Here is a 20,821-nt window from a genome sequence, read left to right as displayed (position 1 = left end):
ACCCCACCTATGTAAGAAGAAATCTCCACCCACTGTTCTCCTAACTACTTCCACAAACTTTAATTCTAGATCTGCAGTGTTGTAGCATGTTACATCAGTTCTAGACATATTCCCTGTTGCCTCTGGTGGGCTTGAACATCCCTTCTGCCAGCTGGCAGAGGAGGCTGTGTCAAAGTTGTGGAGGTACAGATTACACATTTAATTCTCAGGCATTGTATTGTGTGGCCAAACCAAATGCTTTCACTGGGGTGTGGGGGCTATGGGAGAAAGTTTTATGCTTGGTTGAATTAATCCTGCCTAATATGGGTTCTTGTACACTCTTCTTTAACCTCCAATATATATGGAGTGCAAACAAAGAGTTAAATTCCAAAATACTATTTATCCATTAGTGTGATCAATGAAAAGCCTGTGTTAGCCCTCTTGATTAGACACAATTTAGTAAACAGGTGCCAGAGATTAAATTACAATTAAACAATTCTGAGGTGTATTTTTTTTTCCAGAACACAGCTGAGGGACATGGGAGCTGTTGCAAGGTGGAAAGTGAGTTTCCATTTTTGTTGAGAGAGAACTTTTAAATTCAGAAAGATCCAGCATGGTTCACAGACTCTCTCAAACTCTGGTAAGCTCATATTAACATATTTTCTCATAGAAATGGATGTGATCTCTGACTTACCCCCAACCAATATCTTATATGAACTAATGATGAAAGTAAGGCCAGTAACACTGAGAATGATTAGAAATAAGTTTGAGATTTTCAGTTTATTTTAGAATACTCATCTTCAGTGGCTTCATATCAGTTATGTTTCCTTTAAGCCCCTGGCCTGAATGTTACAGTATTTGAGTAGCCATTATGTTTTAGATAGAATTCTGTTTTCATTAAAGGAAGTTTGAGTACTGAAGCAATGTACTCTATTCAAAGGTAAATGAATGTAATGCCAATCTGAGAGCCTTTCCTGAGCAGTCAGTAACTATTACATTATATAATTAAAAGAACCTCTCTGTCTACAAATTGTACATTCAGCTAGTCTATGAAAAATATGTTTGTATTACAGTTACCTTGTTCCCCATCCCTGCCATTTCTCCAGTTTGTCTGCCTCACCTACTATAGTGCTTTGTCTTAATCTAAGATTGCAGTCTCTTTGGGGAAGGAAATTTTATTAAGTCTGTATAGCACCCTGTATAGCACTCAGATCCCTAACCTGCTTGGGGCCCATCAATGCTATTGTTAAAAAAAAAAAAAAAAAAAAAAAAAAAATTAACCAGTGATTTTTATGTTCCACTAAAAGCAGCTATGGTTTACTTTTGAAAAGGGAACTTGAAGTTGTCTTAGCATGAAAATTCTTATTAGAGCTCTTCTCAGTAGGAAATTAGTATGATTGTTGAGTTCAGCATTCTAATTCTAAAAGTGTTCAGGTTGGTATTTTATTAGGAAACATTCTGGAGATTCCTTCCTGCTGTGTGGTGTAGTGTTCTGAGCACAGCTCAAGCTGAGGGTTTCCAACAAACAAACAGAGGCTGCTCCATTGCTTCTACATCTGTGCACAAAGCAGGCTGTTTTTCCAAGCACCTGCTGGTGTCAGCAGACTGATAATCAATTTTTCTTTCTTTCTTAGCAGAAAAAGTAAATTGAGTTATTCCAAACCAGGTATACAGAAAGGAGTGTAGTTCATTGTGACTTTGGCTGGGACATGTTCTGTATTTAGACATATTGTTTGAGAATGAGATAGAAATGGTGAATATCTAGACCAGGGAACTCAAACTCAAATGACCATGAGAGCCACATGAGGACTAGTACATTGGCCCGAGGGCTGCATCACTGACACCCACTGCCCTGGCCCTGCCCCCACTCCACCCCTTCCATAAAGCCCAGCCCCGACTCTTTGAACACCTTCCCCAAAGTCCCCACCCCATCTCCGCCCCCTCCCTGCTCCTATTCCTACCCCTTCTCCAAATCCCTGTGCCTGCTCTGCCTCTTCTCCACAGAGGAGTGGGGACACGGTGCACTGGGAAGAAGGAGGGGTGGCAGGTGAGAGGAATTTGGCGGCCGCAGGAAATAACTCGGAGTCCATGGGGAGCTTGGTGGGCCACAGCAAATGCTGGCCATGTGTTTGAGACCCCTGGTCCAGATGGTGGTGATGATGATGCCTTGGGTGCTTCTGTTACTGACATATCTGCTTTGCTTTGTTTTATCTTAATTTAAAAAGAAAAGTAAAAATAATTTAACACTATGGTTTATTTCAACACCCTAGGAAATTGGCTGCATTCTAGGTGAATAAAATCACACTTATAAAGGGCGTGTATTTAAGATTCCTCAGTGTGCTGTTTCTGTAGGTCAGTGAGGACTTCCCAAGACAGGTTATAACCACAGTTGCCAACTTGCACTCAGTAAATAAGCACCCCAGCTTTCACAATAAGCCAAAAATCAAGCTAATCCCATTTCAAAACAAGCCAATCCCTAAGAACCTCAACACTCTATGTGACTAGAACCTCCCGGCGTGCAGCCTGGGACTGTGGTGAGCCTGCTGTGCATCCCTGACTCTCTTCCCCCCCCCACCCCCTTGCCCTGCTTGCATCTGCTTGTTGGGAGCCTATCAAAAAAATGAAGCAAGAAGCCAAAAACTAGCCAACAAGCAACTCGCAAGCCAATTAAGCCAAAAAACAAGCCCAATTTCAGTGGGTTTCCTCCCCCCCCCCACCCACAGATTTGGCATGTCTGGTTAGAAATCTTGTAAGTCCTCAACTGAATACCCTCATCAATTCCTGTATAGTAATGGTGTTACTATGGAATGCAAAATCTTTTATTTTGGGGTGTACCTAATTTAGTGTGTACTTGGGAAACTGATACAGTTGAAGGTTCAAATCATTGTTTGTTTATATATCATAATCTATGGCTGTTCTGTAAAAGCCCTGGATCAAAAACTATAGGAGATTGTTCTTGATTTTTGTTTATGCTGATTGAAATTTAACTGCATATGGCCTAAGGCTTTGTAATTTAAGAAGTACAGCTTGTCCTGTGGGAAAAGCAAGGGGTAGAATATATGAAACTGAAAAGCTGATCCAAAAAGGACAAATTCTCTGCAGTTTATTTGTAGATGAGTTATCTCTCTAAAATTTACACACATTTATAGTAATATTTTAATGACACTAATAAGCCTTATAAATAAATATAAATTTATAGAGAAAATTTAGGAATAAATTTTTTTGGTAAAAGGAGTTTATCCAGGTACCAGCCTTTGTACTTAGCATTCTCCACAAGAATTGATGACCATGGAATACAAAGAAGTTTTTACATCTTCTAAAATTTACAGTATATGAAAATACATGTTTAATTGATGATGGCATCCCAGGTAACACAGCAGATTAAAAACTTTCCAACATGGTTTTCTCTGGCAACAACACAGCATTATACAGGAATGTAAAAAGAACAGATGTGCTTGGTTTCCTGTTATTTTCTGCTTGCCTAAGGGAACAAGTTTTGGGTTAGGTTATTCGCCATTTTCTTCTGGATTGTCTGTTTTCCCTCTCCTCCCCATTGTGACTGTGTGCACTGTATATCCTGAGCACAGTTCTGCAAGGTGCTGCGCTCTCTGGTCTCATCCTGCAAAACAGTTAACAGCCTACTCAAATGTTTGAAGTTTGAGCATGTGCTTAAGTGCTTGGTTGGGTCAGGGTAGAGGGCTCAGTGCCTTGCAGGACTGAGCGCCAGGAGGGCAAAGTTCACGTCAAGGCCAACTTTTGCAAGTTGAATTTGACTTGCACACCCCACCTAGGGTGACCAGACAGCAAATGTGAAAAATCAGGACAGAGTGGGGGGTAATAGGAGCCTATATAAGGAAAAGACCCCAAAATCGGGACTGTCCCTATAAAATCATGACATCTGGTCACCATAACCCCTCCTAATGTGAAACATACCTTTTGGGGTTATTATGCAAAAGATGTGAGCTAATGAACTGGGATGAGGGGAAGAAAATTAAGGCTGTATTCAGCAAAGTTCTGATCACCTCCTGCAGTTCACATGAAGCCTATGAGAGCAGAAGCCCTAAGGTGAAGTAGTAGTTCTGATAGCTAAAGGGATAGGGCTATGTGAAAAACAAAGTCTGTGATCTTTCCAAATGGCGTGTAAACCAGTGTGCTTCCTCTTTTCTCATTCATAATGCCAACTAAAACTCTTGAAAAGAAAGGGGGAATTATTTGCATTGTTCTGCTTTTTCTGAAGATAATATCTTACAGGATTCTCACTCCTTTGTCTCAAGTAGAACTTCCCAGGTTTTGTAATTAAGAATAGAAACAATTGTGGGTAGAAACACCACCCTACCCCACTGGTTATTGCATGCCACCTTGGTTCTTAAAGCATCCCTGGCATCGTGCTGTGTAAATGTCTTTAAAAGCTGTATCTTGTGGGGGTGAATGAGAGTGACATTATCACCTACTCTGTATAAAAGGACTGGACCCCCATGATTGCCTCCATTCCTTCTGTACCAGCAGAGAGAGCAAATGGAACTCGCTTTCATGTCTTCAAGCTACACCTTCCATAGTTTAGCTTATTATTTTCTTGTAAATAGTGTAGAGAGTTAAAAAAGAGCTTAACATACATAACCTGGCTGTGTCCCAAAGGCCTTTGAACCATCACTTGGACAATATCAAGGCCCAAACCTCAGAAGGGTTTCAAGAGATGCACCTCCTGCCTGTCGGTCATATCAAAGATAGAGGCCCCTGTCAAAGCCTTCTGTTTCTGGGTGAGACCCATGCTGTAAGCCTGTGTTGCTCCTGAGGGAATTCTGCACCAAAATTTTTAAAATTATGTGCACAATATTTTAAAATTGAGCAAATTTTATTTGCCAATACATGTGGCTCCAGCATGGCTGGGGGAGCACAGGCCACTGGCTGCAAAGAGGTGGAAGATCACCCTGAAGCCCCCATGTCTCCCAGTACAGGGACTTGGCAGTGAGGTTGCACCTGACCCTGACACAGTCAGGGGCTGGGCTTGGCTGGGCCTGCCCCAGAAACACCCCGGGGCCCTGCCCCTCTGTGCCAGGCACAAGTAGAAAAAAACCCTCTGCAACTGTTTTGAGTCCAAGAGAAATAAATTCCAAGGCTATATGTAAGCTCAGTTTATTCTGCAAAGTACCCCAGTGAAATCACAATTAGTCTTTGATAGCAACTTAGTATACAGAAGAAGTCGTCCCCCCACCCCTGCTACCTCTCCAATGATTTTAATGAATGTATAATTAATTCAGAAATGTCTGGGAGCTTCACAAGGGCCTCACCATGAGGATACAGTTTAGTCACCAGACAATCTAGAACACTTGCTATAGAATGTTCTGCAATATGTTGTTTGGCTATTATCTCTAGAAGCAGCATAATCATGCTAGTTTCCTCCAGTCTCAAGTGTACGTCCAGTGAATAACATGAAACCAACAAGGCTGACAGCCTTGTATCATCTGAATCTAAATGAGGAACAGGAGTAAAAAATTAGATAAGTTGTTACTTTTCTAATGCATAATTTATAACACTAGGGACGGTGCAAAGGGATAAGCTGCTTTAAACATCTGTTAATTTTGAATACCTAACTTTAGCAATTGCTTTTTCCCATTTTCTGTTCATCAGTGGTTCAGTGAAATGGAAAAGTGTATATCTACATTTAATAAGATGTCAAAAGTGTGTTTACTAGGCTATTGAAATACTTACTGGATAGTGATAGGCGTGAGTCAATTGTGACCGGTAGCAAAATCATCTTGTATCTTAATGATATATTACCAGTAATTAGTTTAATTCATGTTAAAGAATGGGAGCCAGATCCTCAGCAAATTTAAATCAGTGTGGTTTCAACTGGAGGCAGAGTAATGATGACTTACAGCAGCTGAGAATTTGGCCCTGAATGTTTAGCTTTGGAGGGGAAGAGATTTTACATATAGATATGCATATGTGCACCTGTTCAAGTTTGAAGGGTTGTAGTCCATAGAGCTAGCTAGTTCTAGCATTTATTTTATTCAGCAATAATGTAAGGAACCTACAGACTTGTGAGATATTCACTTCAGCAGTCAGCATACGGCTTGAGGCCTATCAACTTTGGCACAGATCAATGGCCAATGCACAGCCCTAGGTTTTGGAGAACTGAAAATAGTGTGTGTAAGGGGGATTTTTGTGTATAACACCACCAGCTTTTGGTTAGAACATTCTCAAATGTCTAAGCACGAGAGTGCCATGGCAACTAATTGACCTCTATGATAATAGGTTGAGATTATTAATATATTAACCTATAGAAGGAGGACACCCCATATTAGTAGGGGAAGGAAATTTAAATAAGAACCCCCTACTGAATATGCACTAGACATATATATAAAAGTTGTATCCCAGCCTGGGTGCATGAGGAGCGAGAGGGGTAGCCCTTGGGAGGTGCCAGAATGCTGTCACTGGTGATGAGGAAGATAATGGCTAACATTTCAGGTTGTTCTGCAAGGGATGGTGAGTATATCATTTTCAAATGTACATTTTGTATTATTTCTGTCTACCTTATGGGTTAAATATAGTTCCTATAGTGTGTATGGCAACTGTGCACATCAGGGTTCCCAACTACAAAATAATTTTAAAATACTGGGCCTGATCTTGGGACAAGAACCTGTTAAACCTGAGTGACAATTGAGAATTCTTAAGTACTCAATATAATAATACAGAATCTATAGGTCAGGCTACAGAAGAATTATTTTCCTGCTTTTAAATGTACTTGAATAGAAATGCTAACTATCAGTTCTAACTACCCACAGTTGATAAATTAGGAAATGTCTATTGATAATGAGGAATTACATCTGTTGAAACCATAAACTCGCAAATTTATGCACTTTATAGATGCTAATGCAATACCTTTTTTAGAGGACAAATCAGCACGTACACCAGGTTTGTTCTATTAGAGAGACAAGGTCTAGGCCTGAAGAATAGCTCTGTGTAAGCTTAAACTTCTCTCTCTCACCAACAGAAGCTGGTTCAGAAAAGATATTACCTCAGCCACCTTGTCTCTCTAATATCCTGCGACTGATACATCTACAACACTGTATACAAGTTTGTTCTATGAAATTTTATACTTTTGCCTTTTTCCTGCCACAGATATTCTTTTCCTATGTGATTTCTTTGTAGAAATAAGTGTTTAAGGGGGAGAGTTCACCTCAGACCTATGCTTTCTCATGGTATGTCTTGTTTCCTTTAGGAATATCGCCTTTGCCAACACTACAAAACCCACCAATTTTAACCTGGCACCAGCTGTTAGTCTCAATCCTCTTTTCTATTCTTATACTCTCTGAACTTCAGGCACACAACACATCTGGTCATTGTCTCTTTCAGGACTCTATCCTTGGCAATGCCATCTAGTTGCATGGCTTCAATGCCAATGATGACAGACCAATTTACCTTTCCATATGCCTCCCTGACTTGGTTTCTGGATGTTTCACTACCGACTCAAGCTGAACTTTGATCAGGCTGAGCTTAATTATCATTCAAAACTTATTACAGTTTTTACCCCTGATCAGCAGGGGTAATTTTTTATGAAGACAACTTCTGCCATGTCAATACTTTGCCATCTGTGGGTCCTCTCCACACCTGTGAACGGGCTAGGTCCTTACCACTTTGGGTTTACCCTGCTACTCCAACTGTCTAGCCCTTTTCTGATCCCTTTATTAGCTTACTCTGCACAATCACCCAATTCATTCTCTTTATCCTACATGTCTGTCACTTTCAGCATACTGCCCCCTCTGCTAGAGACACCCTATATTGTAAATTTTACATGTCCTGGATATAATACAAGATGTATACCAAATATGACTGTCTGCATGGTGTTTGACCAGTTTCTATATTCTGAGGCAGAGATGTTATCTTCAATGTATACTTTTTATGTAATACAAGGGTTTGGACAGGGTCAAACTGTGTGTGTTAGTAGAAGTGCTTTAATCCAGGCCTTTTTTAAAAATGAGGTTAGAATACAGAGTCCAGGCCAAGCTACCTTATCCCAGTAACAAATATGACTCAAAACAAGTTTCACAGAAGTACGTTTTAATGAAATATAGATATGCTCTTTGCTGCTGATCTACAGCTTAACCAGTCAACACTTTCTCTTAGACCAAATTGCACTAATCCTTTCCAGCAATAGGCACCCAAATCCCATACTGTGTCCTAAACTGTGTTACCCATCCAGCCCTCTGTTTTCAAAGGTGACTGGCTCCCAAGGAAACTAGCATATCTTGAGTCAATCAGTAGGTGTGCCAACTGTTGTTTTGTGAATGGTTTGAGTTGCTCTCGGGCTAGCTCAGACTAAGGGCCTTAAGAGGGACAGTTGTTCCTCACTGAACCACTCACCCTGCCAGCCTTGTCCAGAAATTGAGTTCTCACAGGAATAAATGACTAATTATTCTTTTCATGAAGAAAGTTTATTATTGCAGGTCTGTATTACAATTCTAGTAAAAGCTAACAAAGAAAATGAACTAAGACCAATTTTTCTCATCAACAAGCAGAGGAAATGAATAAGCAGAATACATACACTGATAAAGATAAAACACTTTCCATTCTTGACTGCAGATCAGTGTCTCCCCCCTTATGGTTTCCAGTTCCTGCACTAGATGAAGAGGGGGATGGTAATAAAATATTGGCAGCTATTTATGGTGGGTAGTGGTAGTTCTTCTATTAGTTAGCTTGCCCTAGAACAAGGAACTGCTCCATCCTAACTTATGTAACATGCAGCAGGCTTTCCATTCAAAGAAGTTTTATTGTTTCTAATAGTTGTTGGGGGAGGATACACAACAGCTAGAATGAAAAAGCTATCTTGACTGCAGTCTTCAGCCCAATAAATGCCCAGAGTTCATGTTATTACATCCAAAGTTATTTGAAGTTCTTATTATCTAAACACTATCTTGAAGAAAAATGACCCCTTCTCTGAGAAACTTGGCTTTCAATATTGTACAGTTAATCCACTCAAGTTTTTCATGGAAACATGTCTCTTCAGCTCAACTCACTGTAGCCACTAGGACAGGAGAGAAAAATACAGCTTTTTGTGGGCATACACCTTTTCTGGGAACAAGTTCTGTTGACTGGGAGAGTCTGTTTGCGCATACGTGAGGCCTTGTAACTGTTCATCCATATTATGTTCTTGTTTAACTATACATTAGATTAAGCTAGTCAGATTCCTAGCGTGTGAGAAATGCATTTAATTAAGCCAACTCCAATGATAAAAACGAATCTAAACATTCAGAATTTCTTCCCCCCTCTTAATGTTCAGAAGCCAAAGGCTGGAAGAGCACTCAAAGCTACAGCACACACTTCATCCACCCACCTATTGACAGTCTGCCTGGGGCTTGCCATGAGAGAGTGGGAGCAAACCACACATGTGATGGATGTTCATTAAGTTGAAGGGGTCTACTGGCCTAGAAGTTGGCTTTGGTTTAAGTTACTTCTACAGAGCGAGCTTTTCCCCAGAATTCTCATAACATGCTGAGTCAGGCTGTGTGGGGGATTTGATTGGCTCAGAAGCAGCAGGGGAGAGGTTCTTGGACCCAGCCACATGAGGATCTTGAGCTGCAGCAATAATCACAGAAGTTTTCTGCATACCTGCTCTATTAGAGTCCTGAGAGTGCTTGTTGCAGAAAATCTGACTTTCCTTATCTAGAGCTGTGTTCTAAAAAGGAAGGTAAAAGACAAAAACAGTTACATCAATGACCCATACTACCTGCCCCGTTAAAACATTGCACAACACACACATTTGGGGCATGCATTAGACTCAGGAAAAAGGAGAAATAACATCAGAAATCTTAATGAATTGGAGGGTGTTTTGGTGATCAGAGGGATAACTTCTCTCCTATACACGCCACAGCAGGTCATTAATAGAACCAAGTTTGATGAAGTACTTGTAATACAAAGTTTAAAAAAAAAGTTAAGTCTGATGTGGACAAGTAGGCAGGCATAGTTACACCGCTATATAGGGAGCAAGTTCTAAGGAGTCATTTTCACCAAAATTCAGAGTGTGACTGTGCTGCCAATATTTTAACAAGGAGCACACACATTTCATAAGCCTGTGACAAATCCCAGGTAGCCGCAGGAGCTTGCAATGGAGGTCTCGGGAATTTGTTTCCTCATTTAAGCTAGAACTCTCTTCCTCTCATTCTTTGTTATGGGTGTTAAATTTGCATGAAGGTGGAAATAGTTGTTGGATAATTAACAACGTAGTAGGGGAAGCATGGGGGATTAAGATGCACTAGGGGAATTGTAGAGTATCTGCCCTGAGATGATTTTTTTTAAGTACCTGACACCTCTGCAAAATAAATCAAACTAACTAAAAGCTTAATTTGCAGAAGTACCTTCAAGTAACCTGGAGGGCCTGTCCCTAAGCAGGTCCTTCGAGAACAGAGCATCTCAGTTAGGCTTCAATACTGACTTAGTATTTGGTTACCTATTTGCAACTGGCTAGGGCCCAGCTCAGCAGGTTTCATGCTGTTTTTCCTGAGGGAGATTATTCTATACTGCTGATCACACCAATGACTGGTTATGAGCAGCATAGAGGCCATAAGCATCAATGGTGCACGACAGGATCAAGCTTACTGGGTGCTGACTCTCATGAGATGGCTCACAGTCCTGCCCTACATTCTGCTATATAGTCCCAAAGCTATAATTGGGTGGCTTGGGGAGTTGTTTTGATAACACTGCTCATTTCACAAGCCCTCTTGTGAAAGTTAGTCCAGAATAAATCAGGAATGGTTAAAGTCACACTTACTTTATTCTGAACTAGCTTTAATGTGTAGATAAGCTTGAAGGCACACACATTTTTCAAAGATAACCATTTACTTGGCAGCAGTATGGGCCATCTTGCCTCCAACCTTCCCTTTCACAAAACCTGATGTTTTGCAAGGTGAAAAATAACCACTCTGCCTAGATTTGCAGAAAATTTTCAGCGATACAAAGTCACCAAATAAAATGGCAAATGTTTATCTGGAACATCATTGAAAGATGCTCTTTCACTTTTATGCAGTTCTAAAATTCTCCCCATTTCAGGATAGCTGTTATTTCTCCTTTTCTCTTTGACAAACTCAGAACATGTATTTTGTGCAGCAGAACAAAACATTGCAGTTAGTACATACCATTGCCTTGGACCTACTCAGAGGAAAGCAATGCAGGCATTGGGAAAGGAGGAAAAAGGAAGGAAGCAAGGGATAGAAACTACACTTACTTTTAAGCAGAACTATCATCATTGAAACCAATTTAGATTTAAAAATAAAACATTCTTTTAAAAAGTCTGTAAATAAAAGGATTTTACAGCAAGACATTCTTAGCAGCAGAAATAGTGCTTTCCCTGTTGAAGGCAGCAGGAACCAGATTTCTTGTGCAGTTCCACTTATCTACCACATGATGGTGTCATCCATATTAAATTTGTTAATCTCTAAGGTTCCACAAGGACTCCTCGTATCTGCATTAAATGTGGCTGAACTTCTCTAAGGTTTTCAAAGAACCTGTATTAGAACTAAGTGGCTACATCATGCTAGAGAGGGTTTTTATTGAACAGTTTCCTCACACATAAAAGAAAGTGATATGGCTTTGTGATGCTACATTACTTTTAAGGGACTTGATAACACAAACTCTGAACTGTAGATAAACCAGTGCAAAGATGAGGCAGAAAAAAGGTTTCGGAGTAAATTCTTATAAGGACCTTTTTTCCACTAAGTATCTTAATAGAAGACTCAGACATTATCCCTAGTCTTCCCTGCATATTCAGTTACAGAGCTAGGCAGATATGAATTTTCCTTACTACTTGTTAAAGGGAGATAAGCAGAAATAAGTTTTCGTTGGCTACATAGGTAACAGAAAAAACCCACACCAAGAAGCAGCCAGATGCTGTACTGTGTCAGAGATTTGAGACAAGCTTAAGTGGCATGCAAATTGGAGAGGGGCTGAGAGTTAGAATTAAAATTGCTCTTATTAAATTTTGTACCAGCTTTCAGCTTCAGGCTTATCCAGTCTCAACTGTATAAAGAATGAAGCTCTGAAGTCCCTCTCAAACTGTCAAGTCAAACTGTCAAACAAAATGTAGATAACAGCATCAACCTGAAATCAATATGGTCTTCACTCTTGTGAGTATTTTGATGTTACTACAATCCCTACTTTTGAACTTGTCACCAATTCATATATATGTACATGAACCATGCAAGTGGGCAGATTTAAATAATTTTTCCACATGCAGACAACTACCAATATTAATTAAAGTGGGACAGCGACACTATACTTACTAGGCCATCATATATAATTGATACAGTGGAAAAAATCATCTTCTCTGGCTACTAACTGAGTCAACTGTAAGTGCTGTGTTGCCAGAGTGGCATATTCAGTATAGCAAATATATAGCTGTGCGATATAACTTCTTTAAGGTATCTGAAGACACATTTTGTGCGTAGTATCCATCCCGGCTGGAAAAAAAAGGACAACCACTTGCAGAGGTGAGAACTTGTAACTCATAATTCAGTCTGCATAGTTGTTGGAGCACTGCAGTGATGACTAGTCAGTAATAAGTTTACTACTGCATTGTGATGTGTGCCTGTATTTCCTAGGAAATGGAGCTGGGCTGAGCTCACCCACACAGCTCACTGTTGTCTGATAGGGTTTTTTATACATGTTAGACAAATATACAAAGTCATATCTACATATACAAATGCTGCATTTGCTTACCATGATGACAGAGACCCCAGCGGTTGTATTGTTCTGCTTGGGTAGCATGTTGTTAAAGTGCTGCTTCAGTTTACCTGTTACTTCAGCTTGCATATTATTCTCCTGCAAGGCATCATCCTGTGTAAACAAGATATACACACACAACTCCTCAGGTTTGGGGTTAAAAAAAAGGAAAGGTTTGGAAATAGAAAAATTACAAATAAAATTGACAGAAGGGATTTTCCTTCATCCTGAGATCCCTGCTCATGCTAAGGAGGATACAGAATTTAACTGCTGGGCTGCATAGATATAGATTCAACCTTTTTTCTTTTTAAAAGGCCTCTGCTGCTGAGAAACAGTTTACATTGAGCTCAAGTGAGCTGCATATGGAAGGAGAAACTTTGGCTTAAAATGTGGCATTTTGTTTTTCAGGTTAAAGGAGGACACTATAGTATGAGTGTGCCATGACAAGACACCTGGCTAGCAACTCCTGGCATTAAATGTAACATGTATGTTTTTACACAATAGCAACATTGCAGAGGAAAAGTAACAGCCATTAAAATGCTGATGACCCAAGAGTATTTAAATAAAGCCTAATAACTATCTTTATTTCCATAAAATATTCATCAAGTGGCTAAACAAATGGGGGCAGTTATTCACCAGCAACACACTTTTTTTTTTCCTTTTATATTCTCAGAAAACCAGGATTTAATTGGAGTTCTTCTCTTTCAAGGTAAATTGCACCAATTTTGCTTAGTGCTCCAGCCTGAAAATTCACAGAATGACACACTGAAATGTTTCAGAGTACCAGCCGTGTTAGTCTGTATCAGCAAAAAGAACAGGAGTACTTGTGGCACCTTAGAGGTTAACAAATGTATTTTGGCATAAGCTTTCGTAGGGGGAAATTAGCATGGGGAAATAGTTTTTACTTTGTGTAATGACCCAGCAATGCCCCTCTGCCATGTACATTGGCCAAACCGGACAGTATCTACGCAAATCCGACGCCAAGAATTAAAACATTCAAAAACCCATCGAAGAACACTTCACCCTCCCTGATCATTCACTTACAGACTTAAAAGTCACAATTCTTCAACAAAAAAACCTTCAAAAACAGACTCCAACTAGAGAAACTGCAAAACTGGAATTAATTTGCAAACCGGACACACCATTAAATTAGGCTTGAATAAGGACTGGGAGGGTCATTATACAAAGTAAAAACTATTTCCCCATGCTAATTTTCCCCCTACTATTACTCACACCTTCTTGTCAACTATTTGAAATGGGCCATCCTGATTATCACTAATAGCCCACCTTAATTGATTAGTCTTGTTAGAGTTGGTATGGCAACACCCATTTTTCCATGTTCTGTGTATATACACATCTTCCTACTGTATGCATCTGATGAATTGGGTTTTAGCCCACAAAAGCTTATAAATTTGTTAGTCTCTAAGGTGCCACAAGTACTCCTCGTTCTTTAACTGTGAAATGAATTTGAAAATAAATGTTTGATTATTACTGTTGGTAGGTGAGATCAGTTTATTATTTATTACTAATCTCCTACATTAGGATCACAAAAGGTGGACACCAGGGAAGTTTCTCCCTATGGACACAAACAGTGTTAAGTTACATTTTTGAAAATGGGACCCCACATTGTGCCGCTCCATTTTACACGCAGATTAACTGTGCATGTAAAGTATGTCACTGACTACATCTTATACACCAAAGCCGGTTGTGCTGCCATGTATGTATTTTGTGAACACCAGGTTATGGGCCAAATTTCAAAAACAGGCACTTGAGTTATCCATAAGACCCCTCTGCCACAAGCATGCCCATCTGGGATGGAGGGCCTTTTTGGTGCTACGGAGTGGGATCAGAGCAGCTACCCAATGCCTTCCAACCTATTTTCTGTTAGGAAAAAACCCTCACCCTGCTCCACTTTAATATAAAGTTGCTGCCCACCTCCTTATGTAGCGATATAGAATAAAATCCTATGCTATTGGGTAAACAGCCAACATACTGGCTATCTATACTAGCTGTGTCTCTAAAGCATCCTCATGTTCACTGAAAAATCATGTTAGCAAAAGAAGTTGTCCAGTTGAATGCTCTCCAGCCCTTATTCCTGTGAGCTTTTTTGTAAATTCAGTTTTATTTGCTTCAAAGACAAGACAGCCCACAATAACCTCTGTGCAGCAGAAGGGTAGACTTCAGCGTATAACTGCCCTCTGCAGTGCCATTTATAGGCAATTCATTCTTTGTTGATGGGGGACATCGAAGTTGCTTGATAAACAGAATTGGGCAAGCTGAGTTCTGTCACTACTTCTGACAGCACTATTACAGTTAAAGCTTAATATTAAATATCTAATTAGGGACAAGTACAATGCAGAGTTTACTCACGGACACCCAGGGATGGCCTAGGATCTGTGCTGCTGTATATCGAGCTTCTACGTTTACCTGTAGCATCAGACTAATTAACTCCTGAAAAACAAGAGTGAGAAGAGAGAGAACATTAATATTAAAATGTGAAGCAGCTTTTGCATTGAATTCTTCCAAGCATTCAAAGTGGTGTTTTTCCACTACCTGGGTGAAATCCTGGCCCTGCTGAAGTCAATGGCAAAATTCCTATTTGACTCCCATGAGGACAGGATTTCACCCTCACACTCTAAATTGCAGCTGTAATATAAAATGTATTCTTCTGTACATTCATGCAGGCAGCATGGACAGAATAGAATTGCATCCTCCCTAAACCCTCTGAGTACAGCACATATGCAGATACCCTCATGCAAAAAGAAAGTCCCATAATTTTTTGTAACCATCAAGTGACAGGGCACATAGTGTTTGAGTAATTTACAGAGAGAGGATAAAGCTGCTGAAGGGGGCTCAGTAGGGATAAGGAGGATGGCAGAGCAGAAAGCACCTGCCAAGAGCACCAGCTTGTACCAAAAGCCACGTGCATTTATGAGCCTGTAATTTTAAAGCTATTACTAGCAGGGATGATTTAACTGTACAGAGAGTAAACTAATACACAAAGATTTTTTTTTTATTTTAAGTACTATCACTAGAACCATCTGTAAGCATTTAAGATGATGATACCATTCCTTTACAGCTGGAAAATGAAAGCTGCCCATCAGCACAGAGCACTTAAGAATTCTATTAAAAAGGAATGACTGACAGCACCCAGCATTAGTTAATTTTAATTATCTATACTATGGGCTAGATTCTTTGCCTTGGTATGGCTACTTTGTGTTGCTTCAGAAGCACAAAGGGGTCATTACCCAGCCTGACCAATTGTCTAAGGATCCCTCCCGCCCTGAAAAGGGAATCCCCAGACAGGAGCCAGGAAAAAAGGAGGCATTGTCTAGAGGGCTGATGTGCTTACGTTTCCTGGAAGTCACTGGGATTTCACCATACATTTAACTGTAAGTATATGCTTAATTGCTTTGTTGAATCAAGGCCTTTGAAATGTCCAGAGGCTATACAATAGATGGCCTTAGGTTCACTGCATATTTCTATGGCACTTCTGTTTAGTACTGTCACAAGTGGGTCTGTAGCCATGGTAAATCTTAAGAGCCTAGTCACACAAAAGGCGGCCAGTGAAGGAAGTTATGAACCCTAGGTGTAACTTCTCATCTCCAACTTTTATTGAATTTATTAATTCAAGTTCCTCCTTTGCTACTGGCAACTAACTTACTGGTGCAGATGCAGGTTCCAGACACAAAATAACACGTGTGAAGAAACTAATTAATGTCAAATAATTCCCATCATTAAAACTCAACTGCCCCATTTTTTTGGAAAGTTTCTGTAGCCTCAGGGTTGTCTCTTGCTTTATGTCCTAATGAAGAACATTCCAATGAGACTTATTCTACTAGACAGCAACTTCTCTGGAGAAACAATGCATGTGCAATTAGGAGGCTTTTGTTCACCCTCCAAGTTCTGGAAAATGACTCTCTCAGCAAATTACCCAGCAAGAATACAAGCCAGGGATAGGGGGTGGGATGCTTCAGGGTAGTCACATTGTACTCAGTTCAAGTTTGGAGCAGGAGGGCCACCTCTGAGGCTGCATGGTGCTGATTTGACAGCTGCTCTCTTTTGTGCAAACTGCCAATTGATTTGAGGAAGGAACCATTTTGGCAGCTGGGAACCACTGGCCACACTTCATATACTAACAGCCAGGAAAGGGGAAGACACAGCTATGAAAACTGAAAGCTGTGTGAATGCGCTCCTAGGCTGGGGCTAGACTTTAGGGTTGCTTTGGCTCTCAGAGCAGTGCAAGACAGTCCCAATTCTTCCTTAAGATAAACTTATGGTCTTTTATGAGGCTACTATCAATGCCACTCTAGCCAATGACCATTAGGAGATTGAGAGCAATGGAGCCAATTTCTTTCTTTCAATAACAACTGTGATTTTCATCTGCAATGGAACCATGTGCCCCTGGACTCTGGATGAATCCTATGAACAGTCCGTCATTCACACATCACTCACAGGCACACTACTATAGTTAGGACCCTATAAAATTCATGGTCGAGAATATCAAACGCATCATGGACCATGAAATCTGGTCTTTTCTGTGCTTTTACCCTATGCTATACAGATTTCATGGGGCCAGGTCAGCGTTTCTCAAATTGGGGGTCCTGACCAAAAAGGGAGTTGCAGGAGGGTCAGAAAGTTATTTTAGGGGTGTCATGGTATTGCCACCCTTACTTCTGCACTGCCTTCAGAGCTGGGTGGCCAGAGAGCAGCGGCTGGTAGCCAGGTGCCCAGCTCTGAAGGCAGAGTCTCACCAGCAGCAACAAAGACGTAAGGGTGGAAATGCCACACCATGCCATCCTTACTTCTGCACTGCCGCAGGCAATGGCTCGGCCTTCAGAGGCTTGCTGCCCAGCTCTGAAGGCAGCAGCACCACCACCAGTACCGCAACAACACCCCCCCCCACATCTCCTTTTTGGTTAAGGATCCTTACAATTACAACACTGTGAAATTTCAGATTTAAATAGCTGAAATCATGAAATTTACAATTTTTAAAACCCTATGGCCATGAAATTGACCAAAATGGACCGTGAAATTGGTAGGGCCCTAACTATAGTATTTGAGCCTCTACGGGAGTTAGGGTTAGAATTTCAAACATTGCCTTTAAATGACTGAATTTATGAAATCAAAGGGAAGTGGTATCTTACTAATACATTTTTACTTAACTGGCAAATCAGCTATTTGCATGTGAATGAGCTCTAGCCAGTTTAATGCCTCTAGTCCAAAGGTGAAATGAACAGTGTCCAGTCCACGTAGCAAGCAGCCCTCTCTCAAAAGGGTGATGAAGGGGGGAAATTTGGAGAGATACTTACACTGCAGCTGAAGCACTGAACCTAGTATAAACCTCATCATTAAATAAACCAAACTATATGCAATGCTCACTGAATGTAATCAACGTTCTGTTACAATCATTCACCCAGGAAGTAGGGGTGTGAGACCTGCATTTTCATCACTGCCATGCTTTGAAGAGTACTATGGTTTGGAATATAGTCAACAATAGTATAGATTCTGTGAAGGCACAATGCTCCCACTGGCTTGTCAAACAATTTCACAGCTTGAAGCCCTGGGCTCCTAACTTATTTCAGTACCTTAGCTGAGTCAGTGATGTTATCCCAGTACGGAGAGGGAAACTCTAGCTTTCCAATGAGGATCTGATCAAAGAGATCTTCCTGAAGATTGTTCTCACTGTGGATGAACAACAATGAAGAGAACAAGAGAGTAATTTTTGTCACGAAGGCATTGAAGTTACATTTTTGAGGTGGTAGAGAAGCAAAATTCACATCAACTATTACAGAAGTTTGCCCCAGTTTGCCACCTTGTACTCTAGGAGTGTACGTTTGGCAGTTTTACACCATAGTTATCCTGTTAGTAGTGGTGAGGGTGGGGAGGCAATACACAGGAGAAAGGCCTCAGTCAGTCTTCCATTCAAATAGAGATTGCATTGGTAACATGAGGACAATCATTTGTGCAGTAACAGACAAGGTACAATCTGCTGCTGGTGCTGGGGAGGAAAAGTAAATCAAGTTAGTCTTTTCTTTTGCCTGAGCATCCCCATGGCTCCAGAGGACCAGCCACAATAGGCAAGTGATGTGTGTAGGCACACCAGCAGCACTGATGTGATCCTCTCCTGTGAGCCAATCTGACAAATGTTTTTAAATACACGGAGAGGATTAGGAAAACCTGGGATAAATTCAATCCCATGCTGAATTTAACAACCTGCGCCACTGGCATAATCCATAACAATGAAAGAAATAGCCCCTATAGTGCCAAAAAGAGGGGTGGTGGGCAGGAACAGAATATACACACACAGCAGATCTGTTGAATAAGATGGGACCAATTTTACAATTGTACTCACTTCTGATTAGTGGTTTAAATCTCTAACAGTATTGCTCAGATTCTCTTACATTTGTTCACACCTGATTGTTACAGTCAGAAGCATGGCAGAATAATTGTAATGATATGGTACATCTTTGAAGCGTGAGCTAAACATTGCTAACCAGTCAACTGTGTCTGAAAAACAAATTGTAGAACTAAACGGCAACTTCTCTGCCTTTCCACAATTATTTTAAAATAACCTGGGAGGAACAACATAGCCACAGAGAGTGGCGAATTTTAACTTTTAGTAAAGCTAATCTAAATGTGCCCTTGAAAAAACACAGGCAATGATATATAATGGATAACTGTCACCTGATCATAAAAATGAGATACTTCCTGATTTAAAATGTGGTTTCTGATTCCTTCTCTCCCAAAGTTCCAGTTACTTTACCTCATTTTACTCCCATCCCAAACAATCACAGAAAAGAAAAGTGTGTTGATATTCAATCTAAGTATGGATATTATATGCTGGACATGCAGAGTAACCATAACGAATTTTTGTTTCACTGATTACAAACTCTTTCATATGATGGGCACTAAGTTTGTAATGAGATTGAAAACAGTTATCATCTACAGAGCTCAACTAATAGAAATAAGATATTTAAATGAACATTGCTAACTGGAATCTTTTAGCTGTGACCACTTCTCCAAGATAAAAACAATAAGTTGAACTTGCCAGCTGCAAACACTAGAGGGTGTACAATACATGCTCACTGCACTGAGCTCTTGCTGTGGAGTATGGAGGACAAAGGGACAGAGGAAGCTGGCTTCTCACAGTAAGACACCCCTACACAGTGGTGTAGGGAAGGCAGGACTGCACTTCTCTCTCGTGCACAGAACAATATTGAAAAAGTGACAGCTGGCAAAAGGGCAGGGTGATATCGAAACTAGGGGCAGCATAAGCGAGTTAGAAAAGGAGAAAAAAACTTGGGGGAACACAACAGTTTGGAAACAGCTGGAGCCAACTATTGCTGGGGGGGCGGGGAAGAATCAGATTTCCCCCTTATTTGAACAATTCTTTGGGTAATTAATTCTTTACTATCTTCCCTTTGACCTGGAACTAAACTCACCTGCGAAAAGGTGGGAATCCACAAAGCAGTATGTATGTGATCACACCCGCAGCCCAAATATCCACCTTTAAACCGTAACTGTAAAATAAGAGAACGTGTTACTTGTGCAAGCTTCCAAAATGTGTCACCTCTAGTTAGTTGTTTTTTAAATTAATACATACTGAGAGTCTGCCAAAGGCAGATATATTAGCATTTCATAGGAGTGGAATCTGTCCTTCAATTAATACCACGGAGTATAACAAGAGGGGCATCTAGACAATATTTTTCTTCTTGTCCTCCAGAGTATTGAGAGCCCTGAGGATCCCACATTTTCCTTTGTTTTTAGTTCACAATCCCCCAGTCTCCATGGAACAGTCAATAGCTTTCTGGTCTGATTCAGATTCTTTTCAGCACCAGCCCATAATAATCAAAGGAGGATATTGTTGAGAGAGAGGGGGAAATCCTTTCCCTCTCCTGCCACAGTGGACAAACTGCTTCTGCATCATCCCCAGACACTACCAAACTGGGGAGCAAGCTTCCAGGTCTTGAGTCTCCTGTATGAATGAGTAACACTAGGATGAAGAACCAGGATGTTTCTTTTTAAACATATGAATATAAATACTGTAGGTCAAAACGTCACATTTTCTCGCTCTGCAGGTGACTCAAATGCCCTTTGACATCTTGGTCTCTCACAGCTCTCAAAA

General features: G+C 40.5%; 1 protein-coding gene and 1 long non-coding RNA gene across 16 annotated transcripts in view; one reads left to right on the top strand and one right to left on the bottom strand.

The window, feature by feature from the left end:
- Nucleotides 1–499: 499 nt before the first annotated feature.
- On the top strand, nucleotides 500–13,288 carry LOC120406853. Of its 2 annotated transcripts, XR_005599639.1 has the most exons (5): nucleotides 500–619; nucleotides 6,974–7,056; nucleotides 11,963–12,098; nucleotides 12,393–12,461; nucleotides 13,102–13,288. It is a non-coding gene; the product is annotated as an uncharacterized LOC120406853 (long non-coding RNA). The 2 variants fall into 2 exon arrangements; XR_005599638.1 differs by lacking the exon at nucleotides 12,393–12,461.
- DCLK2 (doublecortin like kinase 2) overlaps nucleotides 3,458–20,821 on the bottom strand; it is a 137,662-nt gene continuing 120,298 nt past the window's right edge. For 6 of the 14 annotated variants that reach the window (XM_039542028.1, XM_039542020.1, XM_039542023.1 and 3 more), the window contains 5 exons: nucleotides 20,139–20,216; nucleotides 18,282–18,378; nucleotides 15,064–15,144; nucleotides 12,691–12,807; nucleotides 8,409–9,655 (listed from right to left, as the gene is read on the bottom strand). In XM_039542028.1, the coding sequence (XP_039397962.1) occupies nucleotides 9,434–9,655; nucleotides 12,691–12,807; nucleotides 15,064–15,144; nucleotides 18,282–18,378; nucleotides 20,139–20,216 (595 nt within the window). In that variant the 3' untranslated portion in view covers nucleotides 8,409–9,433. Of the gene's footprint in view, nucleotides 3,599–8,408; nucleotides 9,656–11,111; nucleotides 11,151–11,959; nucleotides 12,041–12,690; nucleotides 12,808–15,063; nucleotides 15,145–18,281; nucleotides 18,379–20,138; nucleotides 20,217–20,821 lie in introns of those variants that run through there. The other 8 variants (XR_005599636.1, XR_005599637.1, XR_005599635.1 and 5 more) reach the window with 7 other exon arrangements.

Source organism: Mauremys reevesii, linkage group 5 (genome assembly GCF_016161935.1).
Source record: "Mauremys reevesii isolate NIE-2019 linkage group 5, ASM1616193v1, whole genome shotgun sequence".
Classification (NCBI taxonomy): domain Eukaryota; kingdom Metazoa; phylum Chordata; order Testudines; family Geoemydidae; genus Mauremys; species Mauremys reevesii.
The sequence above is the reverse complement of the archived record's forward strand: the minus strand, read 5'-3'. Positions and strand labels throughout refer to the sequence as shown.